This window comes from Entamoeba dispar, genomic scaffold, assembly GCF_000209125.1.
Source record: "Entamoeba dispar SAW760 scf_1105229464121 genomic scaffold, whole genome shotgun sequence".
Lineage (NCBI taxonomy): Eukaryota > Evosea > Mastigamoebida > Endamoebidae > Entamoeba > Entamoeba dispar.
The window spans coordinates 11,703-34,558 of NW_001856034.1; the positions used below are offsets into that span (position 1 = coordinate 11,703).

General features: G+C 20.1%; 3 protein-coding genes across 3 annotated transcripts, besides 70 other annotated features; all 3 read left to right on the forward strand.

Annotated features, from left to right (window-relative positions):
• Positions 1 to 120: 120 nt before the first annotated feature.
• Positions 121 to 145: a sequence feature (AT_rich).
• Positions 146 to 443: 298 nt separating this feature from the next.
• Positions 444 to 1,364, forward strand: EDI_036170 (uncharacterized protein; the record flags this gene model as incomplete). The annotated part of the gene is made up of 1 exon (XM_001741841.1): positions 444 to 1,364. One exon carries the CDS (start codon positions 444 to 446, stop codon positions 1,362 to 1,364), a length of 921 nt encoding a protein of 306 aa, XP_001741893.1.
• Positions 1,365 to 1,645: 281 nt separating this feature from the next.
• Positions 1,646 to 1,725: a sequence feature (AT_rich).
• Positions 1,726 to 2,023: 298 nt separating this feature from the next.
• Positions 2,024 to 2,045: a sequence feature (AT_rich).
• A 316-nt stretch (positions 2,046 to 2,361) lies between these two features.
• Positions 2,362 to 2,389: a sequence feature (AT_rich).
• A 41-nt stretch (positions 2,390 to 2,430) lies between these two features.
• Positions 2,431 to 2,493: a sequence feature (AT_rich).
• Positions 2,494 to 2,702: 209 nt separating this feature from the next.
• Positions 2,703 to 2,788: a microsatellite.
• Positions 2,789 to 2,802: 14 nt separating this feature from the next.
• Positions 2,803 to 2,830: a microsatellite.
• Positions 2,831 to 2,838: 8 nt separating this feature from the next.
• Positions 2,839 to 2,871: a sequence feature (AT_rich).
• A 60-nt stretch (positions 2,872 to 2,931) lies between these two features.
• Positions 2,932 to 2,982: a sequence feature (AT_rich).
• Positions 2,983 to 3,139: 157 nt separating this feature from the next.
• Positions 3,140 to 3,177: a sequence feature (AT_rich).
• A 195-nt stretch (positions 3,178 to 3,372) lies between these two features.
• Positions 3,373 to 3,436: a microsatellite.
• Positions 3,437 to 4,173: 737 nt separating this feature from the next.
• Positions 4,174 to 4,258: a sequence feature (AT_rich).
• A 349-nt stretch (positions 4,259 to 4,607) lies between these two features.
• Positions 4,608 to 4,630: a sequence feature (AT_rich).
• Positions 4,631 to 4,952: 322 nt separating this feature from the next.
• Positions 4,953 to 5,067: a microsatellite.
• A 60-nt stretch (positions 5,068 to 5,127) lies between these two features.
• Positions 5,128 to 5,270: a microsatellite.
• Positions 5,271 to 5,802: 532 nt separating this feature from the next.
• Positions 5,803 to 5,848: a repeat region.
• An 18-nt stretch (positions 5,849 to 5,866) lies between these two features.
• Positions 5,867 to 6,085: a repeat region.
• Positions 6,077 to 6,218: a repeat region.
• A 30-nt stretch (positions 6,219 to 6,248) lies between these two features.
• Positions 6,249 to 6,286: a sequence feature (AT_rich).
• Positions 6,287 to 6,291: 5 nt separating this feature from the next.
• Positions 6,292 to 6,429: a microsatellite.
• Positions 6,430 to 6,470: 41 nt separating this feature from the next.
• Positions 6,471 to 7,027: a repeat region.
• Positions 7,028 to 7,042: 15 nt separating this feature from the next.
• Positions 7,043 to 7,109: a microsatellite.
• Positions 7,110 to 7,386: 277 nt separating this feature from the next.
• Positions 7,387 to 7,538: a microsatellite.
• A 182-nt stretch (positions 7,539 to 7,720) lies between these two features.
• Positions 7,721 to 8,206: a repeat region.
• Positions 8,207 to 8,266: a sequence feature (AT_rich).
• Positions 8,267 to 8,293: 27 nt separating this feature from the next.
• Positions 8,294 to 8,403: a sequence feature (AT_rich).
• A 150-nt stretch (positions 8,404 to 8,553) lies between these two features.
• Positions 8,554 to 8,651: a sequence feature (AT_rich).
• A 23-nt stretch (positions 8,652 to 8,674) lies between these two features.
• Positions 8,675 to 8,915: a sequence feature (AT_rich).
• Positions 8,916 to 9,395: 480 nt separating this feature from the next.
• Positions 9,396 to 9,478: a sequence feature (AT_rich).
• Positions 9,479 to 9,496: 18 nt separating this feature from the next.
• Positions 9,497 to 9,539: a sequence feature (AT_rich).
• Positions 9,540 to 10,039: 500 nt separating this feature from the next.
• Positions 10,040 to 10,088: a sequence feature (AT_rich).
• Positions 10,089 to 10,219: 131 nt separating this feature from the next.
• Positions 10,220 to 10,366: a microsatellite.
• Positions 10,367 to 10,506: 140 nt separating this feature from the next.
• Positions 10,507 to 10,625: a microsatellite.
• Positions 10,564 to 10,617: a microsatellite.
• Positions 10,567 to 10,673: a microsatellite.
• Positions 10,674 to 11,075: 402 nt separating this feature from the next.
• Positions 11,076 to 11,155: a sequence feature (AT_rich).
• Positions 11,156 to 11,401: 246 nt separating this feature from the next.
• Positions 11,402 to 11,424: a sequence feature (AT_rich).
• Positions 11,425 to 11,668: 244 nt separating this feature from the next.
• Positions 11,669 to 11,709: a sequence feature (AT_rich).
• A 304-nt stretch (positions 11,710 to 12,013) lies between these two features.
• Positions 12,014 to 13,555, forward strand: EDI_036180 (uncharacterized protein; the record flags this gene model as incomplete). The annotated part of the gene is made up of 1 exon (XM_001741842.1): positions 12,014 to 13,555. The coding sequence occupies one exon, from the start codon at positions 12,014 to 12,016 to the stop codon at positions 13,553 to 13,555; it is 1,542 nt and encodes a 513-aa protein (XP_001741894.1).
• A 509-nt stretch (positions 13,556 to 14,064) lies between these two features.
• Positions 14,065 to 14,335: a repeat region.
• An 802-nt stretch (positions 14,336 to 15,137) lies between these two features.
• Positions 15,138 to 16,385: a repeat region.
• A 49-nt stretch (positions 16,386 to 16,434) lies between these two features.
• Positions 16,435 to 16,569: a sequence feature (AT_rich).
• A 77-nt stretch (positions 16,570 to 16,646) lies between these two features.
• Positions 16,647 to 16,862: a sequence feature (AT_rich).
• Positions 16,863 to 16,982: 120 nt separating this feature from the next.
• Positions 16,983 to 17,101: a microsatellite.
• Positions 17,023 to 17,201: a microsatellite.
• Positions 17,089 to 17,268: a microsatellite.
• Positions 17,166 to 17,352: a microsatellite.
• Positions 17,353 to 17,388: 36 nt separating this feature from the next.
• Positions 17,389 to 17,481: a microsatellite.
• Positions 17,482 to 17,582: a microsatellite.
• Positions 17,583 to 17,584: 2 nt separating this feature from the next.
• Positions 17,585 to 17,670: a sequence feature (AT_rich).
• Positions 17,671 to 17,685: 15 nt separating this feature from the next.
• Positions 17,686 to 17,716: a microsatellite.
• A 177-nt stretch (positions 17,717 to 17,893) lies between these two features.
• Positions 17,894 to 18,763, forward strand: EDI_036200 (uncharacterized protein; the record flags this gene model as incomplete). The annotated part of the gene is made up of 1 exon (XM_001741843.1): positions 17,894 to 18,763. The coding sequence occupies one exon, from the start codon at positions 17,894 to 17,896 to the stop codon at positions 18,761 to 18,763; it is 870 nt and encodes a 289-aa protein (XP_001741895.1).
• Positions 18,576 to 18,736: a microsatellite.
• A 109-nt stretch (positions 18,764 to 18,872) lies between the features above and the next one.
• Positions 18,873 to 19,050: a microsatellite.
• Positions 18,944 to 19,110: a microsatellite.
• An 18-nt stretch (positions 19,111 to 19,128) lies between these two features.
• Positions 19,129 to 19,199: a sequence feature (AT_rich).
• Positions 19,200 to 19,335: a microsatellite.
• A 15-nt stretch (positions 19,336 to 19,350) lies between these two features.
• Positions 19,351 to 19,525: a microsatellite.
• Positions 19,480 to 19,666: a microsatellite.
• A 13-nt stretch (positions 19,667 to 19,679) lies between these two features.
• Positions 19,680 to 19,805: a sequence feature (AT_rich).
• A 17-nt stretch (positions 19,806 to 19,822) lies between these two features.
• Positions 19,823 to 20,002: a microsatellite.
• Positions 19,883 to 20,006: a microsatellite.
• A 5-nt stretch (positions 20,007 to 20,011) lies between these two features.
• Positions 20,012 to 20,089: a sequence feature (AT_rich).
• Positions 20,090 to 20,414: 325 nt separating this feature from the next.
• Positions 20,415 to 20,504: a microsatellite.
• A 39-nt stretch (positions 20,505 to 20,543) lies between these two features.
• Positions 20,544 to 20,597: a sequence feature (AT_rich).
• Positions 20,598 to 20,786: 189 nt separating this feature from the next.
• Positions 20,787 to 20,840: a sequence feature (AT_rich).
• Positions 20,841 to 21,181: 341 nt separating this feature from the next.
• Positions 21,182 to 21,214: a sequence feature (AT_rich).
• A 154-nt stretch (positions 21,215 to 21,368) lies between these two features.
• Positions 21,369 to 21,462: a repeat region.
• Positions 21,463 to 21,466: 4 nt separating this feature from the next.
• Positions 21,467 to 21,598: a microsatellite.
• Position 21,599: 1 nt separating this feature from the next.
• Positions 21,600 to 22,190: a repeat region.
• Positions 22,191 to 22,680: a repeat region.
• A 7-nt stretch (positions 22,681 to 22,687) lies between these two features.
• Positions 22,688 to 22,854: a microsatellite.
• Positions 22,855 to 22,856: the final 2 nt, after the last annotated feature.

Below are 22,856 nucleotides of genomic sequence, written 5' to 3' on the forward strand. Positions count from 1 at the left end.
ATGTTATTCAAAATAAATCACAACTAATTTGTTAATTTTATTACGGTTGTAATTTTAACATCACAACAGATAAAAGTATAAATAATATTATCGACTTTGTTTTAAAAATACAGTTATAGGTTATTTATAATTATTTAAATAAATTGATTTTAGTCATTATCAATAAAAATGTGTTAAAAAGTTACTAACAATGTTGTATAGTATTCGACGTTATGAAATAGGATTCAAAAAAATCGATAAAATGGTATAAATGTCATTACAGTTAAACATTCTTTTTCAGTTCAAAATATTTTACATCGAATAATTTCAAATAAGAGTTATTGTGATTTAATTTTACATTCAATTGTAAACAAAAAAATGATAAACATCATTAAAACTAAATGTTAATTATAGTCAATCGTCTTAAAATAGTATTTAAAGAAATTGCATCTAAATAATATTCAATGAGTGTAGGTGAGATAAAAGACACTAAAATGATTTTGATTGGAGGGATAGGTGATGGTAAAAGTTCGCTTGGTAATTATATTTTGAAAAAGAGAGTGTTTGGTGAAAGAACTGAAGAAAGCCCTAAAACACAAGAAACAGTAGGATTTAATGGAGAAGCCGATAGAAAGAATATATTTGTTATTGATACACCTGGTCTTCAAGATTCTGTCGAAGTCAATGAAAATCGGTTAAGCTATGTTATTGAATACATTAAAGAACAACAAGGCGTTCAAGCTATTGTAATTGTTTTAAATTTCAACAAAGAAGTGTTGTCAGAGAATATTAAAACAATGCTTAAGTTAATTTGTAACGTTTTTCCAACAGAAGGATTCTGGGAACACGTATGTATTGTTTGGACTAAATGTTATAATTACACATCAGAAGAAGTAATAGAAACACAAATTAAAACAAAGAAAGAGAAAGTACTTCCAGAATTAAAGAAACTTATTAAAGAAACAACACGAGATGGAGAATGTATCGAATTTCCAATGTATTTTGTCGACTCTCTCCCAGATGAAGGAAGTGATAACGCTAGATCAGAGAAGGAGATTGAAAGACTTCTAACATGGAGTTATCATTTAACTCCAATTAACAAAAAGAGGAATGAAAAACCGTTGATTAAATATAAGAGCATTGAAACTGAGGAAAAAGAAGTCACAGAAGTTGTAGAAGCAAACGACAGAAATATAAAGTTAAGAATTGACTGTAAGATAAGAGAGAAAAGAACAGGGTATGATGGAGAAATTACATACACTGAATGGAAACTCAAACCCAATGGTAGTTATTATAAGACTGAAACTAGACCAACCCCAAAACCAGAAATAAAAGAGCCGCAAAAACCTGAAGTAAATGATTCATCAGATTGTCACATTTTGTGATGGAAGAAATAACACGCTAATTCACTTTTTGGTTTTTTTTTGAAATAAAGCTTATAGAATTAAGACAAAAATCAAATAATTCAACTTTTTATCAATACCTAATTCAATGAAACTAAAGACAAATGAATAGTAATAATAAAATGATGGCGTAATAATACAATCCAAAGAACAAATGAATATGATGAAATAATAAATACAAAAAATACAAAGTGAATAAGATAATTATTACTTTATGATGAATATAAAATAAATGTGATTAAAACATTCAACCATACCTTATGTATAAATAAAGAATAATAAAACAAATAAATAAACAATTATTTTTTATTTAAAATACAATTCAATATTTTAATCATATTAACCAATAACTATAAATTATACTCAACATTATTTATTCTTGGTAATTGAATCAACAAATTAGAATTAATTTATACGAACAATAAACAGTAATTATTCAATACATTAGAAGAAGAAAATGAAATAAAAATTAACAAACAAGAATAAATACATTCTGATATTGAAGTGTCTTCTTTTAATTAAAATGATATGAAATAAACAGTAAGAATAATGGAGAATATAATTAGAACTAACATTTGTTGACAAAATTAGAATGATTTACGAAATTTTATATAAACAGACCACAATAACAATAGTTATTCAAAATATTTTATATTAAAAATACAAAACAAATAAAGGGTATACAATTGATGTATGAATAATTCACAAAGAGTTTGTATTAACTGTCTTCTGTCATTGTTTAAATTTACCAATTATTTAAACGAAAGAATTAGACATTGCTTGAATAGAGTTGTAAAAAGAAAGTATAGTTTCAAATCTTTTGCATTTATCCCAGTTTTTAATAATATAACATTAAGAAATATATTTAAGTGTAAGAATAGAACTTATTGTTTGTGTTTAACCTCTAACATAAAATATATAATGAAATTAAAGAAGAATAAATGTAATGAATTAGATAATTTGTTATATTTTCTTCCACTTTAATAAATATTGTTTTTAAAAATTAAGTAATACAAAGGAACTATTTAAATAATAGCCGAAGTTTATCATATATTTTATATGATAATTAGAATATTATCAGTAAAATAATAGAAGATATTAAATAAATAATCAGTCAATTCAAAATACAGTTAAAATAATAAACATGTATATATCACTAATGGAAATAATTATTTAATAATAAGAATAAGTACGGTGTATTATCAACAATAAAATATTAACAACAAATATTGAAATTAACATAAATAAATAATAACAGATCAAATGAAGTAGACTCAACAACAATTAGAAAAGATATATTTAAAATATTTTCTAAATGACTAGAATAAGATTAATGAATCAAAGAGAAAATAAAAAGAAATTACAACCAAAATTAAAATCTAATAAAATAATATTAAATAAATTAAGTCAAGAATTATTCAAGAATAAAAATAAAAATATAAAATAAATATTCACGTTATTATAAAAAATTTAATAATAACAATTAATTGGTATTAACATTAAACACTTTATTGAAACTAATTGAATATAAAAACATAAACACCAGAAGTAATTAAAATAAAAGAATAAATATTAGGTATATTAATATATAAAAAATATAGCCAATTAGTGTAATTGATTTTACGTATAGTCAAAATGAGGTAAATCAAATGATAACAAATAACTACTAGTAAAGTATCCAATTTGTAAAATAGCAGATTTTAAAAGAAAAAAGAATAATAAAAGAAATAAAGGTTTCATTCAAATTATTGTTGATGATATATAATTATTCATTTAATAATTTTAATTAAATATTGTGAAACTATAAACAAACATGACGTTAAGAATTAATTAATCAAATTTGTAATACAAGTATGAATAATACAATAATCACTTGATTAATGTATAACAGTAACATTATAAAGAGATGATCGAACTGGAGAGTTACGTATTTATGTTCTAAGAACATATTAATTTTAACTTTATGTACAATCTGATTTTTAGTTCATTTTTCTTATTTTTATTTTTTTTTCTAAATTTATTTTTTTTTCTTTTCATATCTTCTTCTTTATTTTCTTATTATGTATTCAATTATTATATTCGCTGAACTCTGTTTCTATTTCCCTTATTTTTTTATTCATTTTTCAGATGTTATAATTTAAATCTTACATCTATTCTTTATATTTACTCTAGTATAATCTCTCGATATTTGTATTATTTTATACTGATTTCTAATGTTTGTGTATAGTTGGTGTGTTATATAAATTAGATTCTATCTTTTTTTTTATCTTTCGTTTATATTCATTGTCATATTCCATACGTCAACAGAATAATTCTTTATCATCTTCAATATGAAAAATTATTAATTTAAAAGAAGTTGAATATTTCTATGAAATAATAACACGGTTCATTACACAAAATCGCAATTCTTAGATGAGCAGGTGTTTTTGACACATCAATTATCAACACCTACATGTCAATTAATTTGGACTCATTTACTATTTCATATTGTCTATGTTCAAAAAGAATTTGAATGAGAATTATTATTAATAGTTGCTCAACAGAAAAAAGTATTTGAGGGATAATCATTAATAATTGAAGAAGTACCTATTAGAATGTGTGCTCTATTAAAATAAAGCAAAACAAATATAAACCATCAACAATAATTGCATTAAATCCTATTTAATTTAATTGATTCAACATTTTATAATTAGAAATTCAAATTCTTTCAAACAAATCCATATCCGTTAAATAGAATAACAAAGAAGACATATTGATAAAGAAATGATGAAAGATTAAGTTGAAAGAACACAATTATTATTAAATAAATGAAAAAAAAAATACACAATGAAGTATTAAGAAATTATCATATTTAAATATAATTTTTAATAAATAATGATAGAGGTGAATTTGTCCAATATCTTGATATAAAGAAACAAATATTTGTTTTAGATGAAAAATTACTTTATCAGTAATTTATTTAGTGATAATATCAGTTTAATATACTAAAGAAAATGAATTGTTGCAACTGAATTATTTTATATCTGATGAAACATATTCTCATTTCTGAAATAGAAAAGAAGAAGTTCAATGAATAAGTATCTCTTGTTCATATAGGTTCATTTACTTGACATATTTCTGATGAACCAAAGAAAATGTACAAGCAAATAGAATTATATTTCATCTTCATTCATCTTATGTTTCGCACCTTCTTGAAATTGTAATTTTCTCTTCTCAAAGTGTTTGTTTATTTTATATTATTATTAATTGTCCTAATGTTATCAAAACTAAAATAACACATTACATTATTACACAACAAACACAAAGCAAACAATAAATCAACAACTTGAAAATGAACAAAAGAAATCAATGAAAATATTCATAAATAATCTCATTATTATTACATTCACAAAATAACATCTTTTTAACTTCTTCATTTCTAACTATTTTAACATCTATGTTTTCTTCTTGGTTTCATATTGATTCAATGAATAGTACTATATCTGATTTTGATTTTCTTAGAATATTTAACAATGAATAAATTGAAATAATACAATTCTAATGATATTTGATATTTTAATTGAAATTAGAAGTAATGAATAATGGTATAATAAAATGAAAAATAGAAACGATGACATAATCAACATAAAATAAAATAACAATCATTTGAATGATATTACTAATATAAATGAATATAATTATAATATTTTAATTTCTTCTATTTCATTTATTCAAATCTATGTATTTGAAATATCACCACACATTAAAAATTAAAAAATAAAAGAAATAAGAAGTGTAAAATGAATAACATTACAAATAACCAGCAAAACACAAGTATCTAATAAAATGAAAATAAATAAGAAAGAATATAATAATGATATAATAAACAGTTAAAAATTAATAAAATAAGTTTCAGTAGATTCTGATTTATCTACTTCTCTTTACACATTTGAGATTACGTCATTCTCTATTGAATAATTTGTCTATGAGGTACCTCTGTATCTCTATATTCACCTCTATAATGTCAACAGTATTTCATTAAGTCTTTCATGTTTTTAATTATTATATCATTTACCATTATTTCATATAGAATTATAATACAATGTTCTTTTAGTATTCTTACTGATTCTTTGTTGACTAATCAATTTATTGATATTACTGCTGGAATTGTTTTTATTTTAGTTTATTGATTTGTATTATTTTGAAATGGAGAAGTCTATACATTTCAAATTTGTTAGTAAATACTAGAATTATCTTCTTATCACATACTGTTGTCATATCATTTATTACTCACATTTATTTTATTTGATCTTCTATATAAATGTATTGTATTTTATGAAATGTTCGTTCACTTTTATTAATTATTTCTTGATCCATACAATGAACACTTCAATAGGTTAAATAGAATAATAAGATAAAATAAAACTAAACAAAAGATAAAAAAGAAATTAAATATGAACTACTTATGATTATGTTTTCATCATGTTTTATTTCTATTCATTTATTGTTTTTTTCAATCATTCTCAAATTAAATAATTCATCATTTAAGTTGTATCTGATTTTTATTTTGAATTAAATGAGTATCGAAACTCTTCATTATTTATGTTGTCATTTTATGTTGAGTATATCAATAACACTATGACTATGCCTCATCTCCTTTATCATCAACACCACTTAAAAAATTTATTTTTCTTATAACACACCATGTATTCAACTCAAATATAATAAACAACAACCAATTAGTATTGGGTGGTGCATTACTTCACTAAAGGCATGTCAGGACCTTACAACAACTGATGATTCGAAACATCGACATATTAGGTTTTTGTGTGGTGTATCTGACATGCTATCTTCTAAAAGATAAAAAAAAAGAATAACAAAAAGAAGAAATAAATGTTATTTTATAATAACATTTTAATTTAAATGTTATTAAAAACATAAAATGAACTTAATAATAAATATGAGATTAAATAAAATAACAAAACTAATGAAATGTGATATATAACAATAAAATAAATAATGTTATTAAAAAAAAACTTAAAAATAAATAATAATGGAAATAACAACATCAACACCAAACAACATACCAATCGATAAAACAAAACAAATAATTAAACAACTAGAAGAATGGACAGAAAGGAGAATAATTGATGTTATATTTGATTCAGATATTGATGATTGGAACATTGATACATCAGTATTTATTCAAAAAATAATGAATAAAGAACATGTAATAATTATTGTTGAAGATCTAAATGGAAATAAATTTGGAGGATATGTTAATGTGAAAATTGATATAGTTAGTTATTTTAATTATATAAAAGATTCAAATTCATTTTTATTTTCAATAGAATCAAAAGGAAGAATACAAGGAATGACGAAATTTGATATTGAAGAACCAGAAGATGCATTTCATTTACCTGATAAATCAGATGGTTATTTGTTTAGATTTGGAGATGGTGATATTTGTGTTTATAAAGAAGATTATAAAACACGATCATTTTGTAATCAATGCTCATTTTCATATAAAGGGATATCAAATGCACTTTGTGGAAAACAATATCCAGAACGTTTTACACCGCAACGAATTATTATAATTGAAATGAAATGAAAATATTAAATATTGTTTATTTGAACATAAACCATGTATAAGGATTAAATAAGAAATTAATATTTTATATTTCTTCATTTTCTTCTTATTCTTACTTCTTATTTTATTATTATTCTTATTCTTTCCTTTCTTCTTTTATAAAACATAATAATACAATGAAATCATATAAAAACAATTTTATAACAAGAAATAGATTTAAAAGATATAATCAAAGATATAATTATTATAATCACTTATCAATGAAATAATAATCATTATCAATTTATAAATAACACATTATCAGATAAACATAATTAGTATAAACATAAATACAATAATTTAAGTAGAATGTTTAATCAATATATTATAAGAATAAACAAGATAAATAAAGAAGATATAAATATAAAAGATAATTTTATGAAAAGATGATGATTGAAAAACAAAAGAAAATTTGAAAGTAAAACAAGAAATAATGAAGTTAAAAATAGAAACATAGTGAAAGAGAAATTAAGATGAAAGAAGAAACAAACAATAAATATAAATAGAAGATGATAAGAAAGAAATAGATAATAATAATAATAAATATATAGAAGAATCATAGAAGAATGAGGAATGAAGAGTAACAACAAGAGAATTAAAATATCAATAGATGAAATAGAATATTCACTAAAAAGAATGCATGGAAAGCATCTGGTATTGATTGAATACAATGATATTATTTGAAGTATCTAACTGGGTACAGAGATAAACTACTAGAATTATTCTAATCATTGTTAGATTACTGACAAAATATTACCATGCAGATGGTAGTTGAAAAAATAACATTAATTTACAATTATAGTAATTCCAAATCACCAGAAAACTATAAACAAATATGTTGTTTTAATATAACAATGAAAGTATTCACATCATTCATTAAAAGTAAAATCACACACCAATTACAAATAAATGATATTGATACAAAATAGATAAAAATCAAATATTGTATAAAGAAAGGTGCTTATCAGCAAAAGAATGCATCATTAAAAATTATCTGAGAAGGCAAGAAATGGAATCTAAAAAAGAAAAGATTCAATAAGATATTCTATGATATAAAGAATACATATGATTATGTGAATCATCAATGGATAGTATATTCATTAAAATATTTTAATATTAATAATACAGTATGTCATTTAATTGAATGTATGTACAATAGATGTTGAATTAAGATGGGACATCCATACAATAATAATTTAGAGTATGTTAAATTTATTTTATAAATTTAAAATTTTATTTTAATTATAAGAATTTCTTTAAAATGTATAATATAAATGGAAAATAAGGGTTATTAAGGGTTGACATATTATTTATATTTTTTGTGAAATTTATTATAATTTTCAATATCTTTCATTATTTACATAAACAACAAATAATCATATATTTATCATTGTGTTATATTATTTTATATTTCAATGAATATTCAATGTTAAATAAGATAGTTCTATCTAATGATTAATAACAATTAATATTAATTGTGATAAAAATGAATTATTGTTGTTATAAAGTGATTCTTATTATGTATCATTTATAACAATAAATACTTAGTTCTATAAGATGTTCTATTTTAAAATAATGTTTTAATGAATTATATTTATCTAATATTATAATTATATCACATAGTAATGTTAATATGTTTTTTATTTATAATTTCATTATTTCAATCATAAATTGTGTTGCTTTGTTATTTATTTCTTAAAATATTAAAAATTATGTTTGTTTCATTATAAAGAAATATTAAATTATGATTATATTTAATAAATTAAATATGATAAAATAATGTACTGATAATCATTATCATTTATATTGAATCTCTTTCATTATTTTATATTGAAATAATATTTATTTTATTGTTTTGTTGAATGATTTAATGTTTATCTAAATACTAATTAACTTTTATAAACAATATATAAAATATATTTTATGAAATGAATAATGTTTAACATCAGAATTATTTGAATATATCATATTTTATTTGGATTAATGTTAAATCATTTTATTTATTTCACTGTATAGTAACTCTATAATTTATTTCAATATTACTGTAATTACTTGTAAATTTTGAATATAATTTATTATGAATACAATTAGAATCATTACCATTTAATTCATTTAACAATTTAATGATTGAGTCATTATTATTTCAATACTAGATTAATATGAGTTTTGTTATTAAAATAATAGATTGATTAATTCTTGATATCTTCTTTTGTTTATGGTAATGAATAAACAAATTAACATTTTTATTTTTTGTTGAATAATGATTATGAAAATATTAATAATATCTTTTGTTATTTGTTCAATACATTCTTTTGTATTATTTCTATATTCTTTTTTATAAACAGAAGGTGTTATTAAATGTTGGTCTATAATTAAATATGATTTACGAACATCAATAAAACCAGATTTTAATAATTTTATTGAATAATTGAAATAAAGTACTATACTCTTTTTGTATATTATTAAATTCAATTAAAAATATTAATAACCAATCCATTAACATCAGTTATATTTCAAAATATAATAATTTTCTAAATTCTTAATAAATAGTTGTAGATTTGAATCATTATTTCACTGGAATAATTTACTATCATAAATACTTTAATATAAAATGAACTTTAAGTTTTACATTATCATTCAATATAGTTTTTATAATATTGTTATATTCAGAAGTATTTTACAATTCTTTTATTCAAATAATTAATAATTAACTCAATTACTTATTGTTTGCATTTTGTATCACTATGTATTTAAAACACTATCTTAGTATTGCTTTATTCTTCTTTAACTTTTATTGACTTCCACATTTATAGAAACAACATTAGACAAATAATGTAATTGATGATGGTATATTAATAGATGTTAATAAATAACAGTTATAAAACAATAGTCATACAGTGACTTAACTTCTTTTAGTATTTTAATTAAATATTGATCTCAATCTTCTAATATGTATTTAATATTTTATATCTCTCCCATTCTTCCTTTGTTTTAAATAAGTTGAATAATCTACTGTATGCCATATTACATATTTAAATATTTTTCCATCATTAAATATTTCATTATATTTATTATAAATATGAAATATTTTAATATAACAAATAACATTCTTGAATAATGATTTAAATTGAATTGGATTAAAATGAAATCGTTCAATATTTCCTTGAAATCTTTTAATTCCTATTTCTAAATTAATAAAAATCTTTGATATCATTAAAATACATTGATGTTATCATTATTTCATTATATCCTAATTTCATTCTTGATTTGTTATTCTTGTTGTATTTTCCATTTTTATTTTATTTCAAGTTAATTTTTAAGATTACAATTCTATTTTTCTTTTTTTGACATCCATTTATTCATTTTTTTGTATTTAATAAAACTATTTAATAAAGATGTATTATTACAACTATCTAACTAAAACCTGATCACTAGAAATATGATAGTCATAAATATTAAAGATGTTATATAGATTCATTATTATAAATGAAGTAAATTTATATTTTTAACACTACTTTTTATACTGTTTTATTGTATTATTTTACTTTATTTTTTATTAAAAAAAAGAAATGATTATATTTATTTATTCTTTATTTCTTATTATTGTATTTATTTGTATTTCTATTTGATGTTATGTACTATAAATTATTTATTAATAATTTACAATTTCATTTAATCTATTTCATGAATGTAAATTAAATCACTTTTTGTTTATGTTGTTTTAATTGATAAAAATATGAGACATTGATACTTCATTTATCTTCATTAATTATGCTTGTTACAGATTCTAATTCAGCAAATACTTTCATAACTTTCTAATTATCGTTATGACAATATCAAAATATTGTTTAAATGATGATTGAATTAATACATGAATAAGATTTAAATCTATTCTTTTCATGATATTATTCAATGGTAGTTATTGATTCGTTTTCTTTTCTTCTTGTTGGTGATTGATTAAAATGAAATGTAATATGATTTGGTGATTGTATCAATTAAATTATACATCATTATTTCAATGATATTCAAATGTATTTGATCTATTTCATAATCACAATGATTTATATTTTGAAATTATTGATGAGATTATATTTCATTAATTAAATTAATATTATTCATTATGTTTTAATTTTCAGTTGATTAAATAACATTAATTTAAATTATTGAACAAAATTGGTATGTGTGATACAATAATAGATAACATATATTCATCATCTTTTGATGTTATTTCTAAAATCACTTATTATGTACTAATTCAATAAGTAAATATCGTTTTATAGATTTGTTTTCATTTTCATTAAATTCTGTTTTATCATCATTACCATAAATTTAGATGAGTACAATTGAAAATGAGAAAACATTATAATTAGTATCAGTTTCTTTATAAATATCATTGGTTGTTTATCATCTGATTTTAAAATTAAATTTATAAATCAAGAAGATATTATAAATGGTAATTAATCCATTTATTAATATTGTCATTATATTTCATATTTAATGAATCAATATTAATGACAAAACATAATTCAATTTCATTTATTCATTGGTTCTTTAGAAGATGAATTTTATGTTTAATGAATAAAAACATAAATTGAGAATTGATAAAACTAAACAACCATTTGATTTATTAAAATGAAATTGAAATATTCAAATGTTCATTACTAAGAACAAAACAAACTAAATATAAAAAAGAAAATATTCTATTAATTTTATTTATTTCTCGATTTCATCCTACTTCAATCTCCATTTTACTTCACTTATTATAACTGATAGTATTAAAATTGAAATTGATGAACAACAACAAAAGGAATATATTAAAAGAAATGTTAAATTTCACAAAATAATAAAATTCCTATTATAATATAACACAAATATAAATAACATTCTCAATATTTATGTTATTTTGATTGTTTATATGAAAATGGAATGATAAAAAATAATAAACATCATTAGAAGAATAAAGAAGGGTTCAATCTGTCATTCATTAACGTTTTAAGATAATAAATGTAACTACAAAATATCAATGAGTACGATATTTACAAGTAAAGAGAGAAAACAAAATTGTTTATCACAACTAGAAAAATATAATGGAATTGATGATGAATGTTTTGAAGGAAGTAATGATCTTGTTGAGATTGATATACCAACAACTATTGAGTGGATAGGAGAGAATTGTTTTAAAGAATGTACAAGACTAACATCAATTAATATACCAACAACAGTTACTGAAATAGGAAATGGAAGTTTTAAAGGATGTTCATCGTTAGTAACAATTAATATACCATCATCAATTAATAAAATAAAGTATGAATGTTTTCGTGAATGTACATCACTTGTGTATATTAAATTCCCAACATCAATTACATCAATAGGAAATGAATGTTTTAAGAATTGTTACAACCTAAAGAAAATTAATATACCTACTTCAATTAAAGAACTTGGAAATAATTGTTTTAGTGGATGTTCATCATTAAGAAGTATTGAAATACCAACATCTATTAGCACATTACCAATTAATTGTTTTAATGGATGTAAATCATTAAGGAACATTGAAATACCAACATCAATTAGTGTAATACCTATCAATTGTTTTTGTGGATGTACATCTTTAACATCAATCACTTTACCATCATCAATTAATAAAATAGAAGAAACTAGTTTTCGAAATTGTTCATCATTATCATCAATTGACATACCATCAACAATTAGTGAATTAGAAACTACTTGTTTTAGTGGTTGTACTTCATTAACATCAATTAACATATCTACATCAGTAAATCAAACAGAAAGTTGGTGTTGGTTTAATGGATGTATGTCATTAACAGCAATCACAATAACAACAAGAGTCAAGAAAATAGAAGAACATTATCAAAAATATAAATCATTAAAATCAGTGAGCATCCCTACATCAATTAATGGATTAGGAAATTGGTATTTTAAAGGATGTACGTCATTAACAAGAATTGATATTCCAACCACAGTTAATGTAATAGGATGTGGTTGTTTTAAAAGTTGTTTGTCATTAAGTTCAATCACTCTTTCAACATCAATCAGTAAATTAAAAGAATGGTGTTTTGAAGACTGTTTATCATTAACAAGTATTAATATACCATCAACAATTAATGAAATAGAAACAGGTTGTTTTAAAAATTGTTTATCATTAAGATCAATCAATATTCCATCATCAGTAAGTCAAATAGGAGATTGGTGCTTTGAAGAGTGTTCGTCGTTGACATCAATTACTATACCTACTTCAGTCAGCAAACTAGGACCTGGCTGTTTTAAAAATTGTTTGTCATTAAGGACAATCACATTGCCATCATCAATTAGTCAAATAGGAGAATGGTGCTTTGAAGGATGTACGTCATTAAAAAGTATTAACATACCAACGTCTGTTCATGAATTAGTAAAAGAGTGCTTTAAAAATTGTTCATCATTAACACAAATTGACGTACCAACATCAGTCACAAACATTGAGGAAAGATGTTTTTTGGGATGTCCAGAAGAGTTAAAGAGGAATAAAGTGCTTAAAAAGTTGTATTATGATGGATGTGTTATAGTTTAAGTGAACTGGTTAATTCAATTTACAAAACGATAATTTTTTGAAATAGAACAGAAGAAACAAATGAAGTGGTAATTGAAAAAGTAAAGAAAGAAGAAATAATAAAAAAACAATGAATTGGTTGATTTGATAATTAAAAATGAATAAATTAAATTTGGATATATCTTCAAGTGAAATTACATCTCACCCTTTATTCTCATGAAATCTTGTTTATGAGGTATTTCCATATCTTTTTTACATTGTTTCGTCAATATTTCACTGAATATTTTATGTTTATAGTCATTATATCTCTGATATTTATTCACCAAGAACTTTATGACTCAATGCTCTTTTAGAATTCTTTCCTGTTCGTTATTAATTATTCAATTTACTGTTGTTCTTGAAATTATACTGAATTATTTTATCATATATCCTCTTCTTTACTTTATTTCGTATTTCTTTCTTGGTTTTAATATCTTATTCTAGTTTGTTGATAAATTGTATTGTTTATTAATGTCTTCTTTTTCTTGTACTTTTTTATTTCTTTCATACTTATTGTTCTTATAGCTTTACAACTTGTATTCATTTTGTTGGTTTGATTATTGCCTTTTTATTTCTTTCTTCTTATTCTCTATTTTCGTTGTTATTTCGTTCACTATTTTTATATATTCTATTTCTATTGACGTTCATTCTCTTGTATTTTCTTGAATAGTTATATCTCGTTTACTTTTCTTTACAACATTAAGAACATTGTTCAACAACATCAATACAATTTGATGAATTCTTTGAATTGAGAAAGAGTCTTTCTGAATTAATTTAAAAATGGTTAATTAGAATATAAATAACATACAATTAACAAACAAATACCAATATATAAATGTTGCACTATGTTTACTAACGTTAATCTCAGTTTATTTATCATTTTATTCAATTCTTCTATTATTGATATTCAATCCTTCTATCATTCCTATTTCATACACTCTCTTCGTATTAATCTCTCTATTTAATACATTCTTTCTTATTTATCGTTCTAAATCATTATTCATCACTTCTCATTTTAATTCTTTCATTTACTGTGCTTACTATTTCCTTATTTACCCACTTATTGTGTATTATTCAATTCCTTTTATCAATACACATATTTTCTTTACACATTCTTGTGACATTAAATCTAATTATGCTTGAGTGGTTTACTTATTATCTTGAGTGTTCATCTATCATTATCAAGCTTATTTAAATGTCACAATCAAATTCTTTTTTATTGACTCTTCTTATTATCTTGGTTATTTACTCTGAATTTCAAACGTTATATATTTTATTTTTCATTGTTTTCTCTTTCTTACAACTTATTTACATCTACACATTCTATCTCCAATTCCTTTCTTTTTAAAGTGTTATTTAAACATGTTAGTTTGATTATTAATGGTTTTGATCAGAGTGTTTAGTAGTTCTTTTATTAATCATGACTTATTTGATGGTAATTATGAATGGTTTCTGATTTAACTCAATCCTTCGCATATTTCTTCTTTACAATAATTAACACTCTCAATCTCTGTTTATTCTTCTCAAACCTTTTCTTTTTTCATTTTAACTATTGTTTGATTAGTTGTTGTTTAATTTAAATCAGTTTTTTATTCTTATTTCAAATAAACAATAATGAATAAAAATCATTTCATTTCAATTACAATAATTCGTTGTGGTGTGAAGTCTTCTTCTTTTCCACAAAGTGCTTTTGATATTCCTTTATATTCAAATACACATTGATCACAATATGACTGTGTTTTATTATTTTCTTTATAAACAATAATATCAACATATCCAAATTCAAACAAACAATTATCTGATTGTTATTTAAATAAAATGCGTATTGTTGATCTTTAATATCAAATTTCATCATTCCTTGTATTCTTCCATTTGATTTTAATGAAAATAAAAATGATTTGGGATCATTTATATAATCATTAACTTTATCAATTTTCACATTAACATATCCTCCAAATTTATTTCCATTTGTATCTTCAATAATAATTATTATATGTTCTTTATTTATTATTCTTTGATCAAATACTGATGTATCAATATTCCAATCATCAATATCTGAATCAAATAGTATATTTGATACTTTTCTATTTGTCCATTCTTCTATTTGTTTCATTTCTTCAATTGTATTCATTCCTTTCATTATTTTTAATCTTTCTCCTTTTGTTTCTTTCTTTCTTCTTCTTTTCTCTTCTTCATCTCAAAATAATCACTATAACATGTGTTCCATTCTTCTTTCTTTTTATTAAATGATTGTGTGATTTTATATTTTTCTTTTGGTGTTCTGAATATTTTATCTTTCATTATCATTTCTTCAATTGAAATGATTTTATTGATTATTTCATTCCGTGTTTTACTTAGTATTTCAGAATCTGAATTACATTCTTCTATTATTTTCTTCATTTGATTCTTTATTATTTCTATTCTTTTAATTGTTTCTTGACTTTTTTCTATTATTAGTTTTCTTCTTCTTTCTGTTTCATCAATCCTATCAAATATTCCTTCTCCTCTTTTAATAGCTTCTGAATATGTTTCATCTGCTTTTATTTCAAATATTTCATTTTTAATACATCCTAAATAATATTGATAATGTTTATTAATATCATCAATTGACTGTTGAATATTTGGAAGTGTTTCTATTTCTTCTTTAAAGAAACGAGTGTTCTTGTTTATTAACTCATCTATTTTATTTAATTTAATGAATATCAGATCAAAATCAGATGATTAAATACTTAAATACACGTTTATAACACATTATTTTTTATTTTTTAATAAACGTCATTTCATTTTTATTATTTTAAATAACAATATTGAATTCATTGTGAATAAAATTTAAGTAAAACAAATATAAAATTGGAAGAAACTATAATAAATTTAATAAATTCCTATAATCAAATTATTCTTTATTTTTTGTTTTTGTAAAAATAATATTGTTATTAAATACTTTGTTATTTAAAATGTTATTTAAAAAGAAATATTAATTATTCAAATTAAATAAAGAGAATTGAAAGAGAGATTAAATCAAAATACAAATTGATTATATTGATATCAATGTTTTCAGTGTTTATTGTATTTGATAAAATATGAATTAATATTATGTTAAATCATTTATTATTAAATAATGTTAATATTATCATTTCATTCATTATTAGATTTTGATTATAATGAAAATGAACATTATTCAAATCAATGAAATTATTAAATGATTTGATGTTATATATTATATCATATAAATATAATGAGATAATAACTTAATTACAATTTTATAGAATATAATAATTACTTTTATTAACTTCCTTCTTAATATAGATATTAATCTAATGATTCAATTATTTTATGTAACATTCATTATTTTATAATACTCATAATACACATCAAATAGATATTAGGATATTTATTTCATTACCTACTTAATTAAATCAAATAAATGATACAAAACAACACAAAACAATAAATAATAAATCAAGATACAAATAATGAAGAAATGAAGTTAATCAAATAGAATAAAATGATAAAGAAATAATAAAATAATAAAGAAGATAAAAACAAGAAAACACAATAAGTAATAAAAGAATGAAGTTGAAAATAATAATTAAAATAAAGAGAATATATAATCAAAAACAACAATAAATAAATGTAGTTTTAAAATAAATAATAAATGATATATAATAATAACACAATGAGAATAATAAATAATATAAACAAAAGAAATGATAAATAAAGAAATAAAACAAAAGAAGATATAACAAGAAATGAATAAACACAATAATAACAAATAAATACAAATGAATATAATTTAAATAAGATATCCAATATGAAAATAAAAGAATAAATAAAATAACATATCAAATTAATGAATAATAAAATCAATACAATCAAATAATCAATCAAATAAATAATAAAATAAATAATAATAATAATTAGTATAAATAATATATATAAATGAGAATGATATTACTAATATTGATAATGTGTATAAAATGATAATTATTTAAATAGTGATAATCATCATTGATTATATTTATTGAAATATTAAATCTTTGATTATTATTCAAAATATTAAATAACAAAATATAATGAATAACAAAATAAATAAAAAAGAGAATATTCTAATTATAAAAATAAAATAAAATAAAAATAAAAATATAATAATAGAATTGTTTTCTAAGTTCTTTTTATTTTATTTTTTTGTTCATTCATTATTAATTCATCAATTCTTCATGTATTTATATCTCAAAACACTTTCTTTAAACATCATTTAACTTTTATCAAAAACAACTGAGAATTAGAAATTCAATTAAACAAAACGTTTAAACATTAATAATGAGTATAGAAGGATTGAAACAAATTAAATTACTTTTAATTGGAGAAACAGGTGATGGTAAAAGTTCATTAGGTAATTTTATTCTTAAAAAGGATGTTTTTAGTGTAAGTAATAGTCCAAATTCAGTTACAAAAGAGGCTGTTGGATATTTTGGAGAAGTTGATAGAAGTGATGTATTTGTTGTTGATACTCCTGGTCTTAATGATTCTAAGAATTTTGATAATAAAAATATTCAAAATATTATTGATTGTGTTAAAAACACAGGATTACAAGGAATTGTATTAACAATGGATTTTAACAATTTTAGATTGTCTCATAATCTTAAACAAGTTGTTAAAGTTATATCTGATGTTTTCAATTTAAAAGACATTTGGAAACGTGTATGTATTGTATGGACTAGATGTTATAATTACCTACCACAAAAGATAATTGAAAAATATAAAATTGAGAAAGAGAAATTCAAAGAAGAAATGATTGAATTTATGAAACAAACACATGGAATAAATGAAAATATTGATATTCCAATGTTTTTTGTAGATTCACAACCAGATGAAGATGATGATAACATCAGGTCAGAAAAAGAAATAGAAAAGTTAATCAAATGGGCAAGAGGATTACCATCAATTGATAAAGAAGAAATCAATAAATTAATAGGTGAATTTAAAGAAATTGGATATGAAGAAAAAGAAGAAGATGAAATAATAGAAAAAACAAAAGATACTATAACATATAAAATAACAAAATATAGAAGACCTAAGAAAGTAAAGTATAATGGAGAAATTATTTATGGTGAAATTAATGAAATCAGCAGTGAAATAAGAACAGAAAAAAAATATAATAAAGAACCATCAGACTGTGTAGTGATGTAATTGAGAAAATGATAACACTAATTCAGTATTTAGTTATTTGAAATAAAATACAAAAATCAAATGATTTAAATTTCATTATGGTTAATTTAAATAAAAAACAAAGAAATTGATAATAAGAAATAAAATAAACATGGATAAAAGGAAGAATAAAATTCAAATGAATAAAGAAGTAAAATAAAGAATGTAATGAAATAAACAAAAAATATAAACAAAGATAAAGAAAATGAATAAATAAAAGAATATGATTGAATTAATTTAATATAAAATTAAATTAAAAATGAAATAAATATAATTTATTATTTTATTAAATTATTGATATTTTATGATGAATATCATAAATACATTATTAAATTGTTCATGAATACATTTATTAGTTAAATATTTGATGAAATAATATTAATACTGTATAATAAAATAAATGAAATAACAATTAATAATTAATTTATATTTAATTTTATATTATATTATATTTCATTTATTAATATAATGTAAATTAACAATTTATATTATTTTATATTGATATTAGATTGTCATAATCAATCATATTCATTGATATTAATAATTATATTTTAGAATGATGAAAATCAAATAAAAATAACATCAATAATAAATAATATGTGATAATAAAGATATACATTGTTTTATTTAATATATTATGAATAAATAGAAATTATAATCATTCATAAACTATGAAAATATATGAAAATCAACATATGAATACAAAATAATATCAATAATTATAAAATAATCATAATAAAAATATAAATTAAATTCTATAACAAATAATTAATATGAATATATTAAATATAAATTATAACAACTAATGTTTATTATGATTTAAAATTAATTATATATTAAACAAAAGAAATAAATAATGTTTAAATATAAATATAATTTGAATATTGAAAATATGATGATAAATAAATTGAATATCAAAGTATTTATTATATTTAATTTTATTTTAAATATCAGAATATCATCTTAATTGTATTCATTCAAAAATAAATAATTCATTATAATATATTAATCATATAAAATATATCATTTCATTCATAAATAAATAATAATATAACATTTATATTATTATTAATATGAAATATTAATATTTCATCAATAATTATAATAAATAATAAATTCAAATAATAAAGTGTTAATAATAAAATAAATCAAAACAATAAACAAAATAAATAAGAAATGAATAAAATAAAATCATTATAAAATAAGAAATGATATAAATAAATTATATTCATTATATTTATTTGTATTATTTCATTATTATTCTATTCTTTATTTAAATAAATTAAATAATGTGAATAATAATATTATGGTCACGAAATTATGCATTTCATTCGTATTCATCATTATATTATTATATTGATTTGTGATGTTGTTTATTATTTCTTAATTGTTGTATAAATGTAATGAATGTATTCATTGTTTGTTTAAAACTTGGTGTTTATGTTTGATAGATCATTGAAATGAATTATCATAATTCAAATTAATTCTTGTTAAATGTTTAAAAGGTAAAAAATAGTAGAAAATATTATTAGATGAAAATATTTGTGATTAAATATGAGAAGAACATATTTGTACATTATTAGTTCTATCTTTCTACTTCGTTTTCTGTATTAAATGAATATATCTGTTGATGAAATTGAAATAAAATAAATATAAAAAGAAAATGATAAAAGAAAGAATAAAGAAAATAATAAGAAAGTAAATATAATGATTAATGATAAAATTGATGAATTATTATCATGAATGAAAGTTGAAGATGAACATTAAATTCATTATTATTATTTATAATTGTTTAATTTATAATACATATTAAATAGTCATTCTTCATTCTGTATTATTGTGTTGATGTTTAAATTATTCAATTTGTTATTATCATATCATCATTTCATTGACATTGTTATTTATTATCTTTTTATTTGTTTCATCATTTATCTCTTGTTTGATATGATAATATAAATAATTTACATTGTATATTATCATCATTCATCATTGATAATCATCTATGATATAATTTAATGTTTATATCAATAAATATATCATTTAAATAAATAAATAATAACATCTATTAACATATCATTATGACATCTCATCAGTATGATAAATGAAATATAACATATTTACACATTAATAACAATACGATGGATATTCATATTTATATATTCATTATTATTCATAACTAACATTATAAATATGAATTAACATAATGTTCTTCTTTATTACATTTCATAATGATATTTTCACATTAAAATAGAATTGAAGGTAAATGAAAAGAAATAAAGAATAAAATAAAATGAACATATTTATGAATGAATATACTCAACAAATCAATATACATCATACTCAATACAACAAGAAGTTACAAAATGTCGACTGATTGTTATAGATTATTATTTTACCTACATTTTATTTTATTTTATATTTTTATAATTTTAAGAGAAAACAATAGAAAACAGAATAATCTAATAATCAAAAAATATATTACACCATTTTCAATTGAGCAATTTATTTAGATTCATAATTTCTTCATTTATTTTGGTTCCCGTAATACCGAATAAAATAAAGTTAAAGAGAAAACAAAAGAATAACAAACAAGTTGATTTTCATCATATTAAGAAGTGATTATTTCAGTGATTTCAATATACTCTACTTCTACAATAGAGTTCATTTCAATCATTTGAAAAAGCTAAAGAAGAAATTAAAAACAAAAAAAGATAATTAAAAGAACGAAGAAAAGAATAAAGATAATAACGGAAAGAAAGAATAACAAAAGTAAAACTACAAGAATATTAAATATGAAATCAAGAAAAAACAAAAGAAGAAAGAGATTAAATATGAATTATTTATGATTATGTTTTCATCATGTTGAGAAGTGATTATTTCACTTTGTTCTTCATTTTTATTTCTATTCATTTATTGTTTTTTTCAATCATTATCAATTTAAATATTTCATCATTTAATTTGTTATCTGATTTTTATTTTGAATTAAATGAATATTAAATTTCATCATTATTTATATTATTATTTTATGTTTGAAATATCAATAACATTATAATTATAGTTTATCTCATTTATCATCAACATTATTTAAATAATCTTTCTTGATAACACATCATGTATTTAATTCAAAAATATCAATGATAAATATATTGTATCATAATAAATAATAATACCATCATAATAAATAATAATCTTATATCATAATAAATAATAATCATTAATAAATAATAATAAATAATAATCATTATTGATAATACCTCCATAATAATCAGTCATAATAAAAATAACTAATTAGTGTTATGTGGTATGTTATCTCATCAAAGGCACATCATAACCAGAAGATAACTAGGTGATTTGAAACATGGAAATATTAGTAATTTGTGTTGTGTATCTGAAATACCACATTCAAATCATAAAGAAGAATATAATAATAAAATAAGATATAATCATTTTTATTCTTATTATTTATTATATTTGATTTTATATTTTATATTGATTTTTATCTTTGAATATCACTTTTATTTCTTCTTTTTCTCATTTTTTCTTTTCTAAACATCATTTATTTCTTATTTTTATTCTTTGTTGTTATTATTTTATATTAGATGATCTTTTTATCATTTTATATTTGTTTATATTGTTTGTTTATATTTTATTATTATTATTTATTGTTGTTTATCTTATATCATTTATTTATTATATGTTGTATTGTTATTTATCATTGTTAATATGAAATGAATAATAATGAATAAATATAAAATAAGAATAAAAAGATATAAGAATATAACATAAATAATAAAATAAGAAATATATAATAGATATAAAGATAAAAGAAGAAGAATAAAATAAATAAATATAAAATAATATAAATAAAATAAAAAATAAATAAAAAAGAATAAAATAAAGGCAACGAAAAAAAGCAAATAAGAGAAAAATGAAGAGAAATAATGGTATAAAAGAAAAAAGTGAAATTAGGAAGTAGAAGATGATGAAAAGAATAAAAGTAGAATGTTGAGATTATAAAATGAAAGAAGATAAAAATGAATAATTCAAAATGAGATAATAAAAGGTGAAAATAATG